The sequence below is a fragment of the Magnusiomyces paraingens genome (genome assembly GCF_902498895.1).
Source record: "Magnusiomyces paraingens strain CBS 517.90 genome assembly, contig: contig1, whole genome shotgun sequence".
NCBI classification, from domain to species: Eukaryota; Fungi; Ascomycota; class Dipodascomycetes; order Dipodascales; family Dipodascaceae; genus Magnusiomyces; species Magnusiomyces paraingens.
The window spans coordinates 43094-63383 of NW_022474067.1; the positions used below are offsets into that span (position 1 = coordinate 43094).

The following is a 20290-nucleotide window of genomic DNA, read 5'->3' on the forward strand; positions in this document are numbered from 1 at the left end:
TAATATTTAAGCTAATTGAAACAGTGCTACACTTATTAGAACTATTTATAAAGCTTAAAAATATCCCAAGATTTGCTTAATCTATGAAAGTGATTGAAAAGTATTATTGAAACATTTTGTTGCAAATGAAATATAAGATCAAAAAGAATAAGTTGAAAGATAATCTTTTGAAAATCTTTTAAGCAATTGAAAAAGTTTATGTTGACCCTAACATCATTAAAGCTACTATTTTTAAAATAAAATTCACACACTCGGTGTGGTTACAGAAAAGAAATATTAAAATCTCTCGGCATCGATCCGATACCTGGCTGCCCCTCAAACATTTTTTCCTTCTTTAATATCAAAATCAATATTCATAAGCTTCTATATATTAAAGCAAAATATCATAAACCATGAGCTCTTTTTTACTTTGTTTATGAGACATGTTAAACTACACTAAAAATGTCTATGGAAAATAATATCAAAATAATTGACATTGAAAAAAGCGCTAATATAGAATGGCAACATTTCAATCCGCAATCGGAATTTGACGAGAGTTTTTGCGTATCTTGGGATGGAATCAACGACAAAGAAAATGTTAAAAACAGACCATTGGTTCAAAGATACATTTATGCGTTGTTAGTCCTTCTTGCAGCTGTGGCAGTGACAACTTCTTCCTCTATTTATGCACTATCGATTGATAATCTTCATAATGAGTTTCACAAAAATCATACGGTAAATGCATTGGGAATAACATTATTCTTATTTGGAATGGGCGTGGGACCTATGTTTTTGTCGCCAATAAGTGAACAATTTGGAAGAAAAAAACCTTACATAATATCTCTTATTTTAATGATTTGTTTTTCTTTAGGAGGCGGGTTTGGTAAAAATATTCAAACAATATTAATTTGTCGGTTTTTAGGAGGGTTTTCTGGATCTTGCTTTATGGGAGTTTCTGCTGGTAGTGTTTCAGATCTTTTTAGTCATGATGAAATATCGTTCCCAGTTTTCATGTATACTATTACGCCATTTTTAGGAGCAGGTATAGGTCCTTTAATTAGCGGATTTATTAACCAATATATATCGGATCCAGATTCTTGGCGATGGACTTTTCATGTTATGACGATATATTCTGCTGTTATTTTGTTGTTCATAATTTTCGTTGTACCTGAAACTTATCCTCCTATTTTACTACGTCTGAAAGCTGAGCGCATACGCAAAGCTAAAGATAATGATAAGTATTATGCACCGATTGAACATTCAAATATTAAATTCTCCATTAGAACCATTGTAATGTCTGTAAAAAGACCTACTCTTATGTTGATTAAAATCCCAATGCTTCTAATGCTTTGCATTTACTGTGGCTTGTTACTTTCTCTTCTTTATGGGTTTTTCGTTTCATATCCGTATGTTTTTAAAACAGTTTACTTATTTACACCTAGCCAGACTGGATTAGCATTCATTGGAATCATAGTTGGATGCTTGGCTTGCATACCTTTTTCATTTTTGAATGATAGTATTGTTAAACGATTAACTAAAAAATCTAATGGAATAAACGAGCCCGAATTTCAACTGGTTCAAACAATAATTGGTTCAATAGTAACACCTGTTGGATTATTTATTTTTGGCTGGTCATCTAAACCTTTTCTGCATTGGATTGGTCCTATATTCGGAGGAGGAATTGTTATGTGGGGGAGTATGGTTGCAATGAATGGTATATTTTCATATACAATAAGATCCTGGCATCCGTTTTCAGCATCAGCTATGGCATGTAATGGAGTTGTAAGATCGACAATTGCTGCAGTTTTCCCACTTTTTGGTTTGCAAATGTATCAAAATTTAGGTATTCAGTGGGCATCTACATTGTTGGCTCTTCTTTGTGTAATATATATCCCAATGCCAATTTGCTTCTTTTTTTATGGAAAAAAAATTAGAAGCAAGAGCACATTTAATATGGAAGATGTTTTTATTATTTAATAGAAAACTATAAATTATTTATTTATTAAATTTATTTAAATTATAGAGTATTTATCAGAAACCAAACCATAGAAGTTAATAAAATTAAAATCTTTGATAACATTAGAGAACTTGCCGAATTAACTTGATGAGCAAAGTTATTTAACGAGTTCACTTCAAAACTGTTAGGTAAATATGTTTTTTGTGGAAAATTGGGATAGTTTTTTGAGGATATAGATTGGAGATGTGCGCTCAACTTAGATGTGAGTTGTAATAAGGATTGAGTCCGATTGACTTGTAGAAACAAAGATGTATTGGAATTAGCCCAATGGGTTGGTTTAGTAAATATACTTGTATCATTTTTTATATTACCATTACAGTTTTCACAAAATGTTGAAAAAATGGGTGTTTGATAATTGTTAGTTTCATGGATTAAAGACTGTTTAGAAATACCATAACCATGTTTATTTGATGTAATTTGGGCTTCATTTTTTAAAATAGTAGAAGTTTTCGGATATAAATCCATTCCAGATGTAAGTGAAGGGGTCGGAGTTATACCAGAAAAATGTAAAGTAGGTATAGTTCCTGGAGTTGAGAAAAAACCTACAGGATATGAATCATCCAAACTATTATGAATCTCCACAACAGTAGTAACGAGACTTATTTGGTTAGGGAGATCATTTGATTGTTTTGTTTGAGAATTGTAGCAACAGTGTGAAAAAAAACTAGGACTTGAAAAATCTGAAGTGTCATGTATAGCTGGAATATAAACACTAAAAGGTACAGGGTTTTGAGATGCAGAATCCCCGGTAAATGATTGAGATGACGTAGAGATATAAGTATGAACATTGGAGAATATACTGGACGGTTTAATATGAGACAATACATTGTCATTATAACTGCCAAAATAAGTCTCTGTTTGACCTCTGTCCTTTTCTGTTTTTTGATTAGACACTATTTCTTCTGTTAATGGGTATCTAGTTTCAAATGATTTAGACGGAGTTGGGGTGGATAATGTCATGTAGGTTATACTTTCAACATTTGAACTTTGATCATTATTAGAAAACAAAGTTTCAAGGGGCCCATTGATCTCATTAATTGAAAAAGTATTTCTAGCTTCCGTTTTAAAGTTCTTAGTTGTTTCAATGTCTGATGAAATCTGATTTTCACTTGTTATAGTATTTTTTGTAATGGAAACTAGACCACCAAAAATATCAGTTTCTGGTACAAGATCTTGTTTTGACCTAAATGAAAAAAAAACTGAAGATATCTGTAAATTAATTTCTGTTGAAATTAAATTAATGTTTGTACTTAAAACTGAAATAAAGTTGTCTTTTTGTGTAATTTTGAAAGTTTTTGAGCCAATTGGAGTGACCGTTGAGCTTGGATAACCCAACTTTTTTGTACCAGTAGTCGATGAAGGAGTATTACTTGTCAAAGTGGTATGAACAAATGTTTCGCTATTTATGCTGATTAATGGATTTAAATCACTAATCGAATTGATAGAATTCAATTTACTTGTGCTAAAGCCTTTGTTAAAATTTGTATTTCTAGTTAAGCTAGTGGATCCAAATGTTTTACTGCCAAAATTTATTGATGAGTCAATACTGCTTGTTGATCTTATAGATCCCTTGCCTCCACTATCAATGGTTGAAAGATGGAACATAGTTGTTGAACTTAGGGATTTTATTGTATTATTACCAAACTTTGACGGTAAGTCGGTAACACTTGGTGGTTTTATGGATACAACCGTCTCATGTCTGGTATGGGGCTCAATTAAGTTTTGATCAAATGACTTAGTTTGATTCATTGTTTTGGATTTTTCTGTGGATGAAGACAATTTGGAAAAAGCAAAACTTGTAGCAGAAATAAAAGAATGCGCAGTGGTAACGGATTCACTCATCACAAAAGAAGAATCATAAGTACTGGTATTTGAAATAGAACTAAAAGGTAAATCACTGGACATTAACACAAAATTTCTTGATGAAGTGATAGTCCCATACTTTGTGTGGCCACCAATAAGGGATGGGGTTGATGAAATCGGTAAAATTGGCATTTCTCCAGTAGAATGCGATTGATTTAATGGGAATGAAGAAATATATGTATGTGTATGGACTATACTTGTGCTTAACGTAGAAACTGAAGAAGGAAAAGATATTGTGTGATTATTAAGAGTCAAATATGGTGTACTAAACAATAAATCATCTGTTTTGTATTGAGAGTTGGCCAATGATTCATTATGAGTATGTAGGGATGAATCATCTATTGTAGTAAAGGGGGATATTTTTCCGTCAGTTGAAAAAGTTGTGTAAGTAAGATTTGAAATAACTGTTTGACTGATCAAATTTGAAGTGAAAAAAGAAATATTTGTAGTTTGTTTAAAAGTACTAAAAAGAGTAGAAGGTATTAACCTAGAAGTTGCATTCGTCTGTTTAGATAAAACACTGGTGATATTAGATGACATGAATGGTAATGGTTTCGTGCTCAAATTTGTTGCAATAGTTGTCGTTGGTAAAGATATTGAGAAACCGGAGACAGAGACGGAATTATTTCCATAAGTGTAATTTTTACAAATGTCAGGTGGAGTCGGTGCACTATAAGCATCAATAGATCCAGGAATACCATTTATTCCTGGCCGAATCGCCAAAATATTGCTTTCCAAACTATCCGTTTTAGTTTGAGCAACCGCTAATCGTTTATTGTCAAGATCAAAGACCAGATAGGCGGAACGTAAAACATTGTCGCCTAAACTGCAGAATTTCGGATCATCAGTAGCGTAAACACCAAGATAACAAACCGGGTCTCCATTGTCAAAAAGTACAGGAACACCATCAAGCGAGGCTTTCGGCAAAATTAAATGTGTCACAGGGATATTCAAATCAAAATTAGCAAGTCGAATGGTAATAAATTTGTTGTCGTCACCGGTATAGTTACATGGGCGAACATAATCACCGTCGTCATCTTGAGTCATGTTAAGTTTTATTGATAATCCTGTAACCACGTTAATAGGAAGGTATGAAGAAGTAGAACCAACATCTACTAAGACGACAATGGGATCTTCATTTAAAACAAATGGAGTAGTACAAGGTGCTTCAAAGTAGTTAATTATTGAAGCTGGAACAGTGAATTCCAAAATTTTGTTTTTAAATGTAGGAACTAAATCGATGGTTATCAAAGGTGGAATAAACTTTTTCATATCAACACCTCCAAAAACAACCATTCCGCTTGTTGCAGTTGGAGTGTTAAGCCACATTGAATAAGCAATGGAATCAATAAATCCTGCTTCCTGAAGTCTTATGGGGAAATTTTTGTATTCAAATGGATTATCTGGCTTGTGAGCGCTAACTTCAAGCCCTGGCATACCTATTCCAAATACGCCAAGCGTATTTGCTTCATAAGCTTTAATGAATTCCATGTCTATTATTTTCATATTACTATTATCTATTCGAAGTATGTCAGAACCAAATTCACCAGCAGCATATGAGTTATCCCCGTATCTTAAAACCATATTATCAACCTTTGATCTATAGGTCAAAGACCTATTTGAATCAAAAAGACCCTGCTCTCCACATGATATTTTAAGAGACTGCTTTATGGTTGAATTAGAAATCACCTCTTTACAATATGGATTTAAAATGCTTGACACCCAAATATCACTGGATCCTGTATCAATCTGTAAGTTGAAATGTTGTGGTGGAGTTCCAAGAGAAAATTTTATAGTATAATAATAAAGCCTATTTATCAAAGGTTGATCAAAAAGATTGGCTGTTCTCTTTGACAATCGTGGGTGCTCATTGGGACGATAGTATTGTTTTTCTAAGTTAAAAGAAACATATCTTTTTTCAGATGATTGGTTAGCTTGCACTGTTGTGGCAACTGCACAAATGCAAATCATGAGCAATAATATCATGTCTATTAATTGATAAAAGTATCAATTCAAGTTAATTGAAACACTTGTCAAATTTCTGAATAACGAGATAATAGTCGACCGAAGTGTAAAGGAAATTGTTTGAATAATAAACAGATGGTAAAAAGATAAAAGGCTTTACATTTAATAGAGAAAAAAATGTTATGATATATGTTATTAAATAATACCATATTCCAGTTTGAATACACTAAGGAAACCGTTTCAGGGCGAAAAATCTCAATCCAAGGGTTTATGGAAGTTCTAAGTAAAGAATAATCTGTTTTCGAATCCGGAAAGTGCAAATCGGTACCGTAACATATGATGGAAATTATTCCCGTATTTTTGCGCATAAGTTTAATTTTAAAAAATAGATTTTTAATCGAAAAATTTCATGCCCAAGACAAGATTTAATTACTTTTATCCCTGGTTCGCTTGGTATCCGTGATTCGTGTCGGGAACCAAATTTTTATGGTCCTTTGGGTTTGCAGCAGCTTCGTAAATAGTTATCACTGGATTCTTTGACATCTGTGTCCATTCTCCACGAAGCCCAATATAAAGGATTTTAGTAGTATCTTCTCCATAGTTTTCACTTATATACATAGTAAGACTTGTGATATTTGAAAATGCTGCTCTACTAACTGCATATTCTGCAATTCCTTCTTCATCTAAGTTCGAAGAAGTATTAATATCCAAGCTTGGAATGTTTTCATCAACACCAAACCCCTCTGGGTGAGTTAAAACAGCCAAAGGTTTAGTTTCACTAGCCGAAGAAAAATCTAAATCATCACGACTTTTAAACAACTTTATTGTTTTTGGCGAATGGCCATCTGCTGTAGTTCGGATAAGAATTGAATGAAGTTTTACTAATCCAGTGAACCTATTTTCTCAAAATATTTTTAATAAGCAAAGTCAAATCATTAAAAAACTAATGAAAAATACATACGGAATAAATATTAACAATTCTTCATCCACATCGCTTTCAAGAATCTTTCAGAAAAATTCAAAATTATGTTAAAAAATCAAAATCAATAATAATGAAATAATACTTACTGATGTTACATCTAAACGTTTTTCCCAAGGTTTAAAAATACTTTTTCCGGAATCCTGTTGTGATTCATTAAGAACTCTAATATGATCGTGATATATATGATTGTATAGAGATTGTGATTCGTATGTGTCTGGAGGAGCGATATGATCACTATCGTCATGTGAATCTCTGCCGTGGCTGTGGGAGTGATGTTCGTTTTGGCAGTTCATTTTTTTACACAGTAAAAGTACTTGAAGAATAAAAAGAGATTGATTCCTTGATGTTGCCAATTATTATTGCTACTAGAATAAATACTGAGTTTAGGTTATGACAACTAATTGGCAATAATAATTAAGACCTGAAAAAATAGTTACCCGGTATCATCAAAGTTGCTGTATTACAAATAATATATATATAATTGTTGTATCTAATTAAATGCTTATTAGATGCTTATTCAGCATAAGAATTTGAAATTCCCCATTTCTGTAATTTAAAATTCTGAAATTTTCAGCCATGTGATAGAAAAAAACTTTTAAAACCCCTCGTTTTTCTTTGTTTTTGATAGGCTATTGTTTTCGTTTTTCACTTTAGTACCTAATGGTACCAACACTTAATTTTTTTTTTGTTTATTCAAGATTTTTTTTGTTAATTTTGTTATTAACTTAATCTTTTCATCTTCACTTTTACTTTCACCCTCTTTAAAGTTAAGAAGAAATTATAAAAATGTCATCAGAACACACAGCACAATATTCTAACGGGCTTCCCACTGCTATCCCTTCACTTCTTTCCGGTGGTTACAACCATCCTTTGGCTCGTGAGTGGCAAAACGAACGCCAACTAACTAAGGTAATATTGTTTGAATTTGACCAACAATCTTTCTAACCACTTTGTAGAACATGTTCATTTATCCTTTATTTATCACTGATGATCCCGACGCAGAAGATGCTATCAACTCCCTTCCTAATCAAAAAAGATGGGGTGTGAATAAGCTTGTTCCTTTTGTTCAAACTCTTGTTGACAAGGGCTTGAGAGCTGTTATTTTGTTTGGTGTGCCACTCAAAGAAGGTGTTAAGGATGAACTTGGAACTCCAGCGGACGACCCAGAAGGCCCTGTCATCCAAGGTATTAAAACTCTCAGAAAGAATTTCCCGGATTTGTTTATTATGTGTGATGTTTGCTTATGCGAATACACTTCTCATGGACATTGCGGAATTCTTCGTGATGATGGATCGATTAAACGTGAAGAATCAGTAAGACGACTAGCTGCTGTTGCCGTAAATTATGCAAAAGCGGGGGCTCATGCAGTTGCCCCATCTGATATGATTGATGGTCGTATTAGGGATATTAAACAAGGTTTATTGGATGCCGATCTCGCACACAGAACCATGATTATGTCATATTCTGCCAAGTTTTCTGGAAATCTTTATGGTCCTTTTAGAGAAGCTGCCGGTTCATGTCCGTCCCAAGGCGACCGAAAAGCATACCAGCTTCCTCCTGGTGGAAGAGGACTTGCAAGACGTGCTTTAAGACGTGATTTGGAAGAAGGGGCTGATGCAATCATTGTCAAGCCCTCTACATTTTATCTTGATATTGTTTCTGATGCTGCTAATATTTGCAGAGATTACCCTATTGCAACTTATCAAGTTAGTGGAGAGTTTGCTATGCTTCACGCTGCTGCTGAAAAAGGAATCGTTGACCTGAAAACTATTGCATTTGAAGCTGCTTATGGCTCTTTAAGAGCTGGCGCCAATCTTTTGATTTCGTATTTCACACCCGAGTTTTTGGATTGGCTTTCTTTATAATTCATGTTTTATCAACATAATTTCCCTTCATTACCCTCCCCCCTTTTTTTTTTGACCTCATTAAATATTTAATTTGTATATAATCTATCTTATCAAGCTAAAATAGGCTGTTTCCCGGTATCTTCGTAACTCTCTTCTTCATTTTGGTGAGAACTTGGAGCTTCATTCAATTTAGTACTAGGAACCTTGGGCATTATTGGTAAACTCTTTTCAATTTCTTCTTTTTCCAAAGCCTCTAACTCCTCTTGTACCGCTATCTCATCATCATTACTAATGTTCTGGGCAAGCATTTCTGATATTTCTTTTTGATAAGCAATACCTTCCGCACTGTCGTCCATAATTTTTTCAACTCGTTCGATTGTCATTTCTTTATTGATCTCCTTTAGAACCTTATTTCCTTGTTCTAATCCAAAAACTATGTCTTTTTGTATTTTGGCAAACTCGATATTTTGAGTCTGAATAAAAAGAATTAGCTATAGGAATAAATATGACATAAATTTAACTTACCAAATCTTCTAAGGTCTCTAAATGCTTATCAGTTTGTATTAAAAGCTGCTCTTGATACTTTTTTTTTCGAAGAGCTAACAACGCACGATTCTTATCGCCCTTAGCCAGGCATTCTTTTGCGATTTCTCTTTCTCTATCTAGTACAGTTCGAATTCGTCGTTGGTATTTTTTTATATTATCTCTTTGTATTTTCATTTGCAAAATTGCCTCATCTTGTTTAGTGACCAGAGGTTTAGTAGACTTTCCGGAAGAACTTGAGTTACCCATTTCACCAATCTATATGTAAAATCTTAGAAACCCCCACAGTCAAAAAAAAAGGTTATTGTATCTTTGGCGTGAAATACATATTTCTGGATGAGAGTTGTAACGACACCAAAGGTTAGGGTTCATTTTTAATTTGTTAACAAAGTCATTCATTACTATCAATATTGAACAATTGTAACAAGTTAGTACGGCTTAAAAAAATTTTTTTTTTTTTTTCACATTTCTCTCCAGTCTGATCAAACAACGCGCAATGAATACAGAAGACAATTTACTATTAAAATTTCAAAATAAAAAAAAGCCTACAGACGAAGATCTTGCATTTACGGCTATAGTATCATATCTTCAAGAACAGTCTCTAAACGATTATATTAAAGAGCACAAAGACGAGATCAATGAAGAAGAAATCAGTTCAACTGAACCTGGTCGCTTAGTTAACCTTATTCCATATCTAAACGAGCTTAAACTTAATGACAGAGAAGCTATAGGAATTTGTCAGATCAAAGCAAAGAAATTACTACGGATTAAGAATGTTGTCATAAAAAAACATTTGGAACGAGCTTATGATATTATTTATAAAGACCAGCTTGAGTTCTGGGGAAACACGGGAATTCATGATGAAAGCGACACAGAAGGGGTGAATGTAAATAATTTAATGCCGATCCAAGATACCAACGAGATGAATAAGGGTGTTGTAAGCCTTTGGAAAGTTCCCACCGTTGTAAACCAATCAGACTCGGATGGTACGAAAACAGTTGATGAAACGACCAAAAAGAATGGCAAGAAAAGAACAAGCAAAGACTCACGAGAAACCCCTACAAAAAAGCAAAAAGGTAGGAATAGTTTTTTTTTTCCAATCATGAATTAAATAATAACAAATTATTTTAGGAGATAAACCAGAGCGAGCTTCTCAAATGAAAATCAAATTGAAAGATCTTGGAGGAATAGACAAAATTATTCAGGATGTTTTGGAATTAATTGGTATGCCTTTAAGTCATCCTGAAATTTATCAACACATTGGAACCGACACTCCTCGTGGAGTTCTTCTTCATGGCCCTCCAGGATGTGGAAAAACTGTTTTAGCAAATGCTATTGCAAACGAATTAGGGATACCTTTTATTGCCATATCGGCACCTTCTATCGTTTCCGGAATGTCAGGAGAGTCAGAAAAGAAACTCAGGGAGATTTTTGAAGAAGCCAAAACCTTAGCTCCTTGTATTTTGTTTTTAGACGAAATAGATGCAATTACACCGAAGCGCGATAGCGCACAACGTGAAATGGAACGCCGAATTGTGGCTCAGCTTCTTACTTGCATGGACGACGTTTCACTAGAGAAAACCGGAGGTCGTCCTGTCGTTATTATCGGTGCAACTAATAGACCGGATTCGATAGATCCTGCATTGAGACGAGGAGGTAGATTTGATCGTGAAATATGCATGAGTGTTCCCGATGAAGACGCTCGTGAAAAAATTCTTCAAAAGATATGTTCGAAGCTTAGACTTGAGGGAAATTTTGATTATAAGAAGCTCTCAAAATTAACTCCAGGCTTTGTAGGAGCCGATTTACAGGGCCTAGTTTCGTCTGCTGGTGTTGCAGCAATAAAGAGAATTTTTGGTGTTATATTAAAGGAATCATTGAATTCAGTAAACCGAAATGCCCCAGATACGACTGAAGAAAAGAATGAGGAAAGTGAAGATGTTCAGATGAATGACATTAATGAAACTGAAACTAGTGAAAAACCTTCTCTTTCCGAAAAATTGATAGAGGAGAGTCTAAAGGAAAACCCAGCTTCTATCATCGAGAGCTTTTTAGCTGCACATCCGGATCCATTAGATGAGAATGAATTGGCGCCGTTAGCAATAACCTTTCAAGATTTTGAAACCGCTTTACCCACAATTCAACCATCTTCTAAACGTGAAGGGTTTGCCACGGTTCCAGATGTCAACTGGGACGATGTTGGCGCGCTGGAGAGTATTCGTGAAGAGCTGGAATATGCTATTGTCGAACCTATTCGAAATCCTGATTTATACAAGTCAGTCGGAGTGAACGCACCTTCAGGAGTATTACTTTGGGGACCACCAGGATGTGGTAAAACACTTCTTGCCAAGGCTGTGGCAAATGAGTCTCAAGCAAATTTCATTTCTGTTCGAGGTCCTGAGCTATTAAACAAATATGTCGGTGAATCTGAAAGGGCTGTCCGACAAGTGTTTACTCGTGCTAGAGCATCTGTGCCTTGCATAATATTTTTCGATGAGTTGGATGCTTTAGTACCACATAGAGATGACACCAACTCCGAGGTTTCATCAAGAGTGGTTAACACTCTTTTGACGGAGCTGGATGGAGTTGGTGATAGACAAGGCATATTTGTTGTTGCAGCAACAAACCGCCCAGATATGATTGATTCGGCTATGCTTAGACCTGGACGTTTGGATAAACAGCTCATGGTTGAACTTCCATCTCCTGAGGAAAGAGTGGCGATTTTAAAAACAGTTACAAGGTCTTCACCGCTTTCCCCTGAAGTTGATATTGCATCGATTGCTCATGATGAAAGGTGCAGAAATTTTAGTGGTGCAGATCTTTCAGCCTTAACACGAGAAGCAGCGGTATATGCTCTTAAAAAACACTTGAAAAGTCGTAACAAGCAGCAATCTTTACCGGGAACCCCTGAAAATGTGGTTATTTGCAATGAAGATTTTAATGAGGCTTTTAGAAAAGTCAAGCCTAGTGTTTCCGATTTGGAGCGTGAAAAGTATAGATTGTTACAACAACGACTTGGAGGTAGAGAGTAATTGGTTTTTGTCAAACCTTCAATATTTAAATAGATTTATTTATTAAATGTATCCATGATAACGTTTTGTTTAAAATATTGCCAACAACAATGCTCTATAAAAAATTTAGGGGAAAAAATGGTTAGGGATCAATTTGAATGACTTGACAAATCTAATTGTGCATAAGCTGGCATATCTAGTCGGCCGCGTAATAACACAATTTTTTCATTAGTATGTTCCAGGTCGTCGATATGCTTAGGGTCAATAGGGCTTTGCAGAACCACTGAATTGGAAGCCGGATTTATGCTGCGAATGACTGCCAGTCCCAAACACCGAGTTATAGACGGACTTAGGAAGGTTGCAATATGGTTAGGAGGAATCCAAGGGAGGTATGTGGTTTTACCATTTTTCGAAACTACCGGGGCAGGGATAAGAGAATGCGATAGTTGCGAAAAGACATATTCTTTAACAACAAGAATCGAAAGAACAGTCCCTTCTAAACATAAAGAAACGTCAGTTGGGTTGAGTCCTTCGGCAGCCATTATTCCAAAAGCAGAGATTTTTGCGCTTTGTCGAACTTCTTTATGTTGTATTTTTGAGTTTGGAATAAGAGAAGCTATGAACTTGGAATCGGCATTAGATTGGTAAAGTGATAGCAGTTCCTTAGGAGCATAAATTGGTTTATCTGAAATCTCGATTTCTTCAATTTCTTCAATTTCTTCATTATTTCCAGAAGAGGTGACATTTACATTTTTCTCAATGATTTCAGCAAAGTGAGGTGGAGAAAGAATAGGCACGGAAAAAAAGGGTAGTTGAGAGAATGACTTTTCAAAATCAAATGAATGTGTTTGAAAATTATAAAAGAAGTAACACAGGGACTGAAGAGTCCGCATATCTGATGCGGTATATTGTCTAGTGCTATGGTGAACCGAAGACTTTGTTGATGATACTTGAAGAAATGATTCTGGGGTATAAATTTTTTGGTATTGATCGTCTCCATCTATAATTGACAACACTCTATTATTAAAGTCATGGAGTGTTTCAATATCATCAGCACCAAGAAAAATTGCATGTGTGAATTGACTTATTTTCATCATGTCAACCAGAAGCTCCAGACCTAGGCCCTTTGTCCAACCAGGAGTATTGACAATCAAGATGGAAGAAGCATTGTCGGATTGGGAAGACTTGTAGATAGAAAAAAGAGCTTGGAAACATGCTGAATATAAAAGAGGAACGTCTTTTGGAGAATTATATCCTAAAGAAAAGGACTCAATGACATCTTCAAAGTTGGGATGTGCAAAAGGTGAAGAGAAGTTAAAGTTTTGTGGGGTTGACAGGTATACAGTACCAGGTGGAGAGTATTCTGATTGGCCTGGATCACAATCTAGAAAGTGAACCGAGTTTTTACCCACATTAGATAATGTATAGTTTAGCAAGTATCGGCAAAAAGTTGACTTGCCAGAATTTTTAGGGCCAGTGACAAAGACAACTGTAGGATAAGAAGAAGATTTAAAGTCTGAAATGATTTCGTTTGCGGTTGCCCTCCAAGATTCATAAGATTCGACGGTTTTGGTTGAAGGAGGTCCATTGTATATAGGATGAAAGGATCTAAACATTTCCGAAGGGTTTGAAGATAATTGGGGCCCCCATAGGTTTTGAAATTTGGGCAAGATATAAGGTATTTGTTCGAGACCAGTGTGAAGAGATTCGATGAGAATAATTGTGGAGATTTCTTCAGGTGGCTGGGTTAAAAAGCTATTTTCCGGGGTCTCAATAACTTTTCCAAGGTACTTTTTCTTTGGCGAAAGCGCCGTTATTCTAGGAAGAGCGGTTGCAGCTGATGCAGATACTTTGTATCGTTTACTGCCGACATGTAAGGTTGCACCATAAATAGAAACGCATCCCATTTGGACAGTTAGCATGTACTGGCCTTGGAAAACTAAGGATTCGCCTAGTCTCAAGCCGGCGACGATGGAGGAGCCTGTATAGTTGATGTTTGATTTAGTTGGTGTAAAGTTGGATATCTGGATGGTGGATTTTAAAGGTATGGATTCGTCTTCATTGTTTGAGCTATCGCTGTCCGACAATTCCAAGGATTCATAGGTGTGCTGTGATTCAGAATCTTCTATGCTTTCGTTTTCAATTGAAGAGTCTCGGTTTGCATTTTGCTGGCTGGCGATTTCATCATCAGACTTGTCAGTTTGAGAAAGATCTAATGATTCTGATCTTTTTTTGACTTTATTTAAAGCCTGGAAAGCCGCTAAAGATTAAGAGCAAAGATATACAATTAGTTTCATTTAAAATACATTAACAACAATGGTCCTTACACTTTCTCTTCATTTTGATCTACAAGAGATTTATCTCAAAGTTTGATTGATGGTTTATTTTAGGGTTTTAATAATATAGATATATATAATTTTTTTTTTTTTTTGATACTGATTAAATTTTTTTTCCCCAAAGATGGTAAAAAAAAATAAAAATTACATAAGTACCGCCTAATCATTACTAATATATTTGGACCAATAAGTGGATTCCCAAGTCAATCCGTAACACCCAACTTTTTTTTCTTGTAAAGCCCGAAAAAACTGGTGATTTTTTCTTAGCCAACGAAAAATTTAAGACCTTTTTCCTGACTAGAAAACCTTTTCCTTCTCCTTCTTCTTGTATATCTTTTTAGATAACCCTCAACAACTTTTTTTAACCCCATCCCCACCCTTTTTTAACTTCACTGCAACAATCAAAAATGTCTGAAGAATCTCCCTTGAAGACTGGTATGCTAAATGTGTACTTTTTTGAGCTATTTAACTGCCTGAAAAGTTATGTTTTAATAATAAATGAATTGATTGGCTAACAAACATTTATCTAGTTGGATTCGATCCTCGGTACGTGACCACCCCTTATTTCCCACCTTGTACCCAGAATGACGAAAATGCTTTAAACAACAATGACCCTTATTATTTTTTTTTTCTTCTAACAATGCTTTAGCTACCCTTACCAGAACCAGACCAAGCACTGCTGGCAATCGTACGTTGACTACCACAAGTGTGTCAACGCTAAGGGTGAGGACTTTGCTCCTTGCAAGATTTTCTACCGCACCTTTAACTCTCTTTGCCCTACTCTTTGGATTGAAAAGTGGGATGAACAGAGAGGTATGTATAAATGATTGCTTTTTAAATCTTGCTGGTCACTAACTTTTATTTAGAAAAGGGCAATTTCCCTGCCAAGCTCGACTAAATGTATCTTTCTGATATAAAAATAAACTGATACCAAAGAAGATAGCCTATCCAACTTAATGATACTTTATGTAAAATCAAAAATACCTTAGAATTAACTATTCACAAGATGAAAAAAATTATATTACCAAAAGTCGTCCTCTGCATTTTCGTTATCTTGGTTATTACTATGGCGGATACTTTCTTCGGAAAAGAGGTCGTCATAAGCATGGTCTTTTTGGTATTTAAGCTGTTTTCTCTCGCGTTCAACTCGCTTTTCTTCCTTTGCACGTTTTTGTCTGTTTTCAATTTCAAGGCGCTTTTGCTCCTTGTCATATTCTAAGCGTTCCTTTTGAAGGTCAGGGAATGACTCGACTTTAGTTTTATTAAGACGGTTGACAATGGCGTTGACTCTAACTGGGATGTGTACTTTTTTGACGAGGTTTGCCTTTTTAAAGCCGACCTGACCAGTAACCATACCATTTGTTTTATGGAGATTGGACCAGGGAGTGTAGATTACAGTGATGTTATCCTGTTTGTTTCCTTGGATGGAGTTTGCTTTGGTGAGTTGGGCACAGTCTTTCTTTTTGTTAGGATGTGGATCTTGTATCTTGTAATAGTAAACTTACCGATAAGGATTTCTTGAGGAATATTGTCCCAGGTCCATTCTTCGGGTAATCGTAGGTAGACGTGAGCTGATGAGAGATTATCTACGTGGAACTACAGCAGAATGTTAGACCTTTTCATGTGGTATTTTTTTTGAAAAGAGTTTACAAACCCTTATTAGAAGTGTTAGTTACGGATTGAATTTTATTTATATAAATATACGATACAATCATTAATATTGATTTTTAGCCCATAATACTACTTACCAAACATCAGTGGGCAGACCCCATTTTATAAGATCTTCATTTTCTTCCTTATGTTTTCCCATGAAAAGACTGACTGGGAAATTGACGTCTTCTGAGACACCTTCTGATTTGAAGTAGTATACCATGATTTCTGGTGTTGATTTGATAATTTATAAAGGTGCAATGTGAAAGGGAAAGAAAAAAAAAATTGGACTTGAAAAAGTTTTTATTTGATACTCATTGGGAAGTAACTGAACAGTATTGAATGGCAGACAAACCCTTGCCCTGAGAACTATATTTGCAGGTGTCTGAATTAAATAAAAGTAAACAAACAAATGTTTACTTGAACAAATTTACCAAAAAAAAAACTCATTACTATTTTGATACCATGTCTGAATTTCCACAAGATATTTCGTTGTTTCAGGATATAGACCCTTATGAGGTTCTGGAGATTGACTTGACTACGATATCCAAAAAGGATGTGACCCCTGAGCAAGTCAAGAAGGCGTACCGTAAGCTTGCGCTACGGGTTCACCCAGATCGCGCGAAAAGCGATTCGGATCGACAGCAGTTCCACAACATGTTTCAGCGGGTTGCATTTGCATACGGAGTGTTAGGGGATGTTGGGCGGAAAGCTCGGTATGATCGAACAGGATCTTTGGAGGATGTCCCTTTAGACGAAGGGGAAGATGGAGGTGTTAGTTTACGAGAGTTTCTTGAAGAGTTATGGAAGGGAGGTTTAGAGGCGGTCAGTGCAGATGCAATTGAGAAGGACCGGGAGGTGTACAGATCACAGGAGGAGTACAAGGACTTGGAAACGGCATACAAGAGACACCGGGGGGATATGAGTAAGGTCTATGAAGAGATTTTGCACACGCGGGATGACACAGATGAAGATTTTGTGCGGCTTGCGAAGATTGTGGAGGAAGCAATTGAGGAAGGAAAGTTGAAGAGGTTCAAGGCGTTTGGAGACTGGGAGAAGGTGCGGGAAGAGTTGTTTAATGGGGATGAAGATAAGGATGAAGATGAAGATGAAGAAGATGAAGAAGATGAAGATGAAGAAGATGGAGAAGATGAAGAAGATGAAGAAGATGAAGAAGATGAAGAAGATGAAGAAGATGAAGAAGATGAAGAAGATGAAGAAGATGAAGAAGATGAAGAAGATGAAGAAGATGAAGAAGATGAAGAAGATGAAGAAGATGAAGAAGATGAAGAAGATGAAGAACAGGAAGAAGAGGGAGAAGATTCTACACCCAAGTCCAAATCCCAGTCCAAGTCTACAAAGAACTCCAGATCTAGTCCACCTTTATCAAAGAAGCTGAACCGCAAGCGGGAAGCCAAGGAAGCCGAAGCTTTGGCGGTTAAGCTGGGGTTGCGGAATAAGGATAAAGGTGATGACGGAATGGCCTCATTGAAGGCATTGATTTCTCAAAAACAGGGCAAGAGAATGGTTAGTTTAGTGAATGGGTTGGAGGCGCGCTATGGAGGCAAGAATAAAAGGGTTAGACAGGAAATATTTGAGGAACCCAGTGAAGAGGAGTTTGAGCGGATCCAGCGGGAAATTGAAAATCGGAGACAAACCCAACCCCCACGGGGAAAAAAGGGGAGAAAGTAAGACCGGCAGAGACATAAATAAATAAATAAATAAATATAAATATGTTTTTTTTTTATTTATTAACAAATCAAAATCATTACAAAGCAAAGAAAATTTTTTTTTATCTTTTATACATTAAAAAAAGAAGAGTCATTAGTAGGTGTAGCCAAGTTCCTTAAGAGCCTCGAGAATGGCATTGAGGGCAGTGTCAATGTGACCAAGAGATGGGGTGGTTGCGGAGATACCCATGTGGCCAACTCTAAAGTACTTTGAAACGATTTCCTTGTGGATGCCACCGGCAAGGGCGACATTCTTCTTAAGAACAAGGGGGAGGAGATCGGCATTGGAGATGCCCTCAGGGAGGTAGACAGCAGTCATACCGTGAGCAGACGATTCTCTGTCAACAGAGACCGTCTTAAGGCCAGCCTTTGCCAGAGTGTCCTTGACATAGTCAGAAGTTGCTGCATGTTTGGCAAATCTCTCCTCGAGTTGCTCGGAAGAGGTGGCAAACTGTCTGAGAGAGGCGAGAAGAGCGTAAACGTTTTGAACAGCAGGTGTGGCAAAGTAAGCGCCCTTTCCAGACTCATAGGCCTGCATAATGGGGAGCCATCTAGGGATAGAGGCAAAGTAAGAGCCGGAGGGAGACTTTCTATTCTTGACAACATCAAGGGCTTGAGCAGAGGCAAAGAGAACAGAAAGACCGGAGGGGGTGGCGAGACCTTTTTGGGAGCCAGTGAGGACAAAATCGACTTTCCAGTCGTCAAACTTAATGGGTTCGACGGCAACGGAGCAGACACCGTCAACAACGACAAGAGTTTGAGGAGAGACGGACTTGACGAGCTTAGAGATGGCCTCAACATCAGAGAGAACACCAGTGGAGGTATCGACGTGGGTGATTGTGATAATTTTGTATGTCTTGGCCTTGAGGGCAGCCTCAATTTGCTCGAGAGAGGGTTTAGAGCCGATCTGGGGTCCCTTGAGGTTGTCGACTTTAGCGCCGTAGACCTCGAGGGCGTCGGCAAACGAGTCGGAGAAGTAGCCAGTATTGAGGACGAGAGCTGCGTCACCAGCCTCAATGAGGTTAGCGCCGACAACGTCCCAGCCAATTGTTCCTGAGCCAGCAAGAATGAAGGGCTGGGCATTGGGGTCGGTAGAGAAGAAGAGCTTGCGGAGGAGCTGGAGGGATTCCTGGAAGATCTTAATGAAGGTAGGGGAAGTGTGGGGGACAGCTGGGTGGCTCATGGCGGCCAGGACCTCATCGTCGAATTCGATGGGTCCAGGGATCATGGTGAGAGGGTGAGCGGCCTGATTAGCTTGAGACATTGTTGAGTAAGATCTTGAAGGATGTTGTTGTTGATTGTGTTGTTGGTATCTTTGGGGGGGATGTGAGAAGGAAGAGTTAGTAGGGAAGGTAGCAGGCTGATATGAGAGAGTGTTTGACGCCACGATTGGCTGAGAGGTGGGTACCAGTTGGTTGGCAAGAGCCGAGAGCCGTGCAGTAGCAGTGTTACGTAATGGGTTAGTCATGTTTCTAAGCATGTGTGAGTGTGAGTGTTTGTGTGAGTGTAGAAAAGAGTGGAAGAAGGAAAGGGTAAGGGTAAATAAAACCGTGTAAAAGGATTAGACAAAAGAGGAAGTAGGTCCGAGTAAAATTGTGTGGGAGTAAAGGGGAAGAGGGGCCCGAGTATTAGTAATTTCCGTTGAAAGAAGGGGCAAAGGGGGGAGGGGGAGTAGTAGACCCGAGTTAAATTGAGGGTTAGACTGTTGAGGTCCGAGTTAAGATTAATTAAAAAAAAAAAAAAAGTTCCAAGGCTTTCAAAAGGGTTTTTCCTTTACTTTTGAAGGTTTCTGAATTACTGATTTTTAAAAAAAAGAAGAAAAAAGGTAAGAAGAAGAATAAAAAAAATGCCCAAAGTCTCGCTATTTATAGCTGGAAAAAGAAGAAACTCTTTTTTTATAAAATAAATATGACTCAACAAACAATCCAGTTAAAATACCTCCTCTTTTTTTTTTTTTTTGTAGTAGGCAAGAGAGAGAAAAAAAATGCGACGTGTTAACAATCATGTTGCAAATGTATGGGATTGAAATCATTTACTATACTAAATTTTGTAAGAGGGGAAATCCATTTTATACAATTTTTTTTTTTTATGTTTTTTCTGAGGGGGTTGAAACTTTTCAAATTTTTATTTTTTTTTTATTTTTGCACACATGAAAAGAAATCTGTCACAAACAAAACGATTGAGTTTATCCGATGGCATGTGCGGCTCACGAGTTTTTTTTTTTTTTTAATTTTTTTTTGTTTTATATTTTTATTAATATATAATATGTGTGAGTGTGTGTGTGAAAAATTCTCGAAGAAAAGTGGGGGGGGGACTTAAAGGAAAATGAAATTGTAAAGAAATGTATTACGTGAGCCTCACACTATA

At 36.6% G+C, this 20290-nt stretch overlaps 10 protein-coding genes across 10 annotated transcripts; 4 read left to right on the plus strand and 6 right to left on the minus strand.

Annotated features, from left to right (window-relative positions):
* Nucleotides 1-2111: 2111 nt before the first annotated feature.
* On the minus strand, nucleotides 2112-5443 carry SAPINGB_P000019 (uncharacterized protein; the record flags this gene model as incomplete). The annotated part of the gene is made up of 2 exons (XM_031994744.1): nucleotides 2112-2117; nucleotides 2543-5443. 2 exons carry the CDS (start codon nucleotides 5441-5443, stop codon nucleotides 2112-2114), a joined length of 2907 nt encoding a protein of 968 aa, XP_031850635.1.
* Nucleotides 5444-6259: 816 nt separating this feature from the next.
* Nucleotides 6260-7099, minus strand: SAPINGB_P000020 (uncharacterized protein; the record flags this gene model as incomplete). The annotated part of the gene is made up of 3 exons (XM_031994745.1): nucleotides 6260-6719; nucleotides 6786-6829; nucleotides 6893-7099. 3 exons carry the CDS (start codon nucleotides 7097-7099, stop codon nucleotides 6260-6262), a joined length of 711 nt encoding a protein of 236 aa, XP_031850636.1.
* A 493-nt stretch (nucleotides 7100-7592) lies between these two features.
* SAPINGB_P000021 (uncharacterized protein) lies at nucleotides 7593-8671 on the plus strand (the record flags this gene model as incomplete). Its single annotated transcript, XM_031994746.1, has 2 exons — nucleotides 7593-7715; nucleotides 7763-8671. The coding sequence occupies 2 exons, from the start codon at nucleotides 7593-7595 to the stop codon at nucleotides 8669-8671; spliced, it is 1032 nt and encodes a 343-aa protein (XP_031850637.1).
* Nucleotides 8672-8763: 92 nt separating this feature from the next.
* Nucleotides 8764-9445, minus strand: SAPINGB_P000022 (uncharacterized protein; the record flags this gene model as incomplete). Its single annotated transcript, XM_031994747.1, has 2 exons — nucleotides 8764-9126; nucleotides 9179-9445. 2 exons carry the CDS (start codon nucleotides 9443-9445, stop codon nucleotides 8764-8766), a joined length of 630 nt encoding a protein of 209 aa, XP_031850638.1.
* Nucleotides 9446-9692: 247 nt separating this feature from the next.
* Nucleotides 9693-12228, plus strand: SAPINGB_P000023 (uncharacterized protein; the record flags this gene model as incomplete). Its single annotated transcript, XM_031994748.1, has 2 exons — nucleotides 9693-10272; nucleotides 10328-12228. 2 exons carry the CDS (start codon nucleotides 9693-9695, stop codon nucleotides 12226-12228), a joined length of 2481 nt encoding a protein of 826 aa, XP_031850639.1.
* Nucleotides 12229-12356: 128 nt separating this feature from the next.
* On the minus strand, nucleotides 12357-14547 carry SAPINGB_P000024 (uncharacterized protein; the record flags this gene model as incomplete). The annotated part of the gene is made up of 2 exons (XM_031994749.1): nucleotides 12357-14467; nucleotides 14535-14547. 2 exons carry the CDS (start codon nucleotides 14545-14547, stop codon nucleotides 12357-12359), a joined length of 2124 nt encoding a protein of 707 aa, XP_031850640.1.
* A 403-nt stretch (nucleotides 14548-14950) lies between these two features.
* On the plus strand, nucleotides 14951-15441 carry SAPINGB_P000025 (uncharacterized protein; the record flags this gene model as incomplete). Its single annotated transcript, XM_031994750.1, has 4 exons — nucleotides 14951-14978; nucleotides 15074-15089; nucleotides 15193-15356; nucleotides 15410-15441. The coding sequence occupies 4 exons, from the start codon at nucleotides 14951-14953 to the stop codon at nucleotides 15439-15441; spliced, it is 240 nt and encodes a 79-aa protein (XP_031850641.1).
* A 123-nt stretch (nucleotides 15442-15564) lies between these two features.
* On the minus strand, nucleotides 15565-16416 carry SAPINGB_P000026 (uncharacterized protein; the record flags this gene model as incomplete). The annotated part of the gene is made up of 3 exons (XM_031994751.1): nucleotides 15565-15998; nucleotides 16049-16139; nucleotides 16297-16416. The coding sequence occupies 3 exons, from the start codon at nucleotides 16414-16416 to the stop codon at nucleotides 15565-15567; spliced, it is 645 nt and encodes a 214-aa protein (XP_031850642.1).
* A 242-nt stretch (nucleotides 16417-16658) lies between these two features.
* On the plus strand, nucleotides 16659-17885 carry SAPINGB_P000027 (uncharacterized protein; the record flags this gene model as incomplete). Its single annotated transcript, XM_031994752.1, has 1 exon — nucleotides 16659-17885. The coding sequence occupies one exon, from the start codon at nucleotides 16659-16661 to the stop codon at nucleotides 17883-17885; it is 1227 nt and encodes a 408-aa protein (XP_031850643.1).
* A 132-nt stretch (nucleotides 17886-18017) lies between these two features.
* SAPINGB_P000028 (uncharacterized protein) lies at nucleotides 18018-19403 on the minus strand (the record flags this gene model as incomplete). Its single annotated transcript, XM_031994753.1, has 1 exon — nucleotides 18018-19403. One exon carries the CDS (start codon nucleotides 19401-19403, stop codon nucleotides 18018-18020), a length of 1386 nt encoding a protein of 461 aa, XP_031850644.1.
* Nucleotides 19404-20290: the final 887 nt, after the last annotated feature.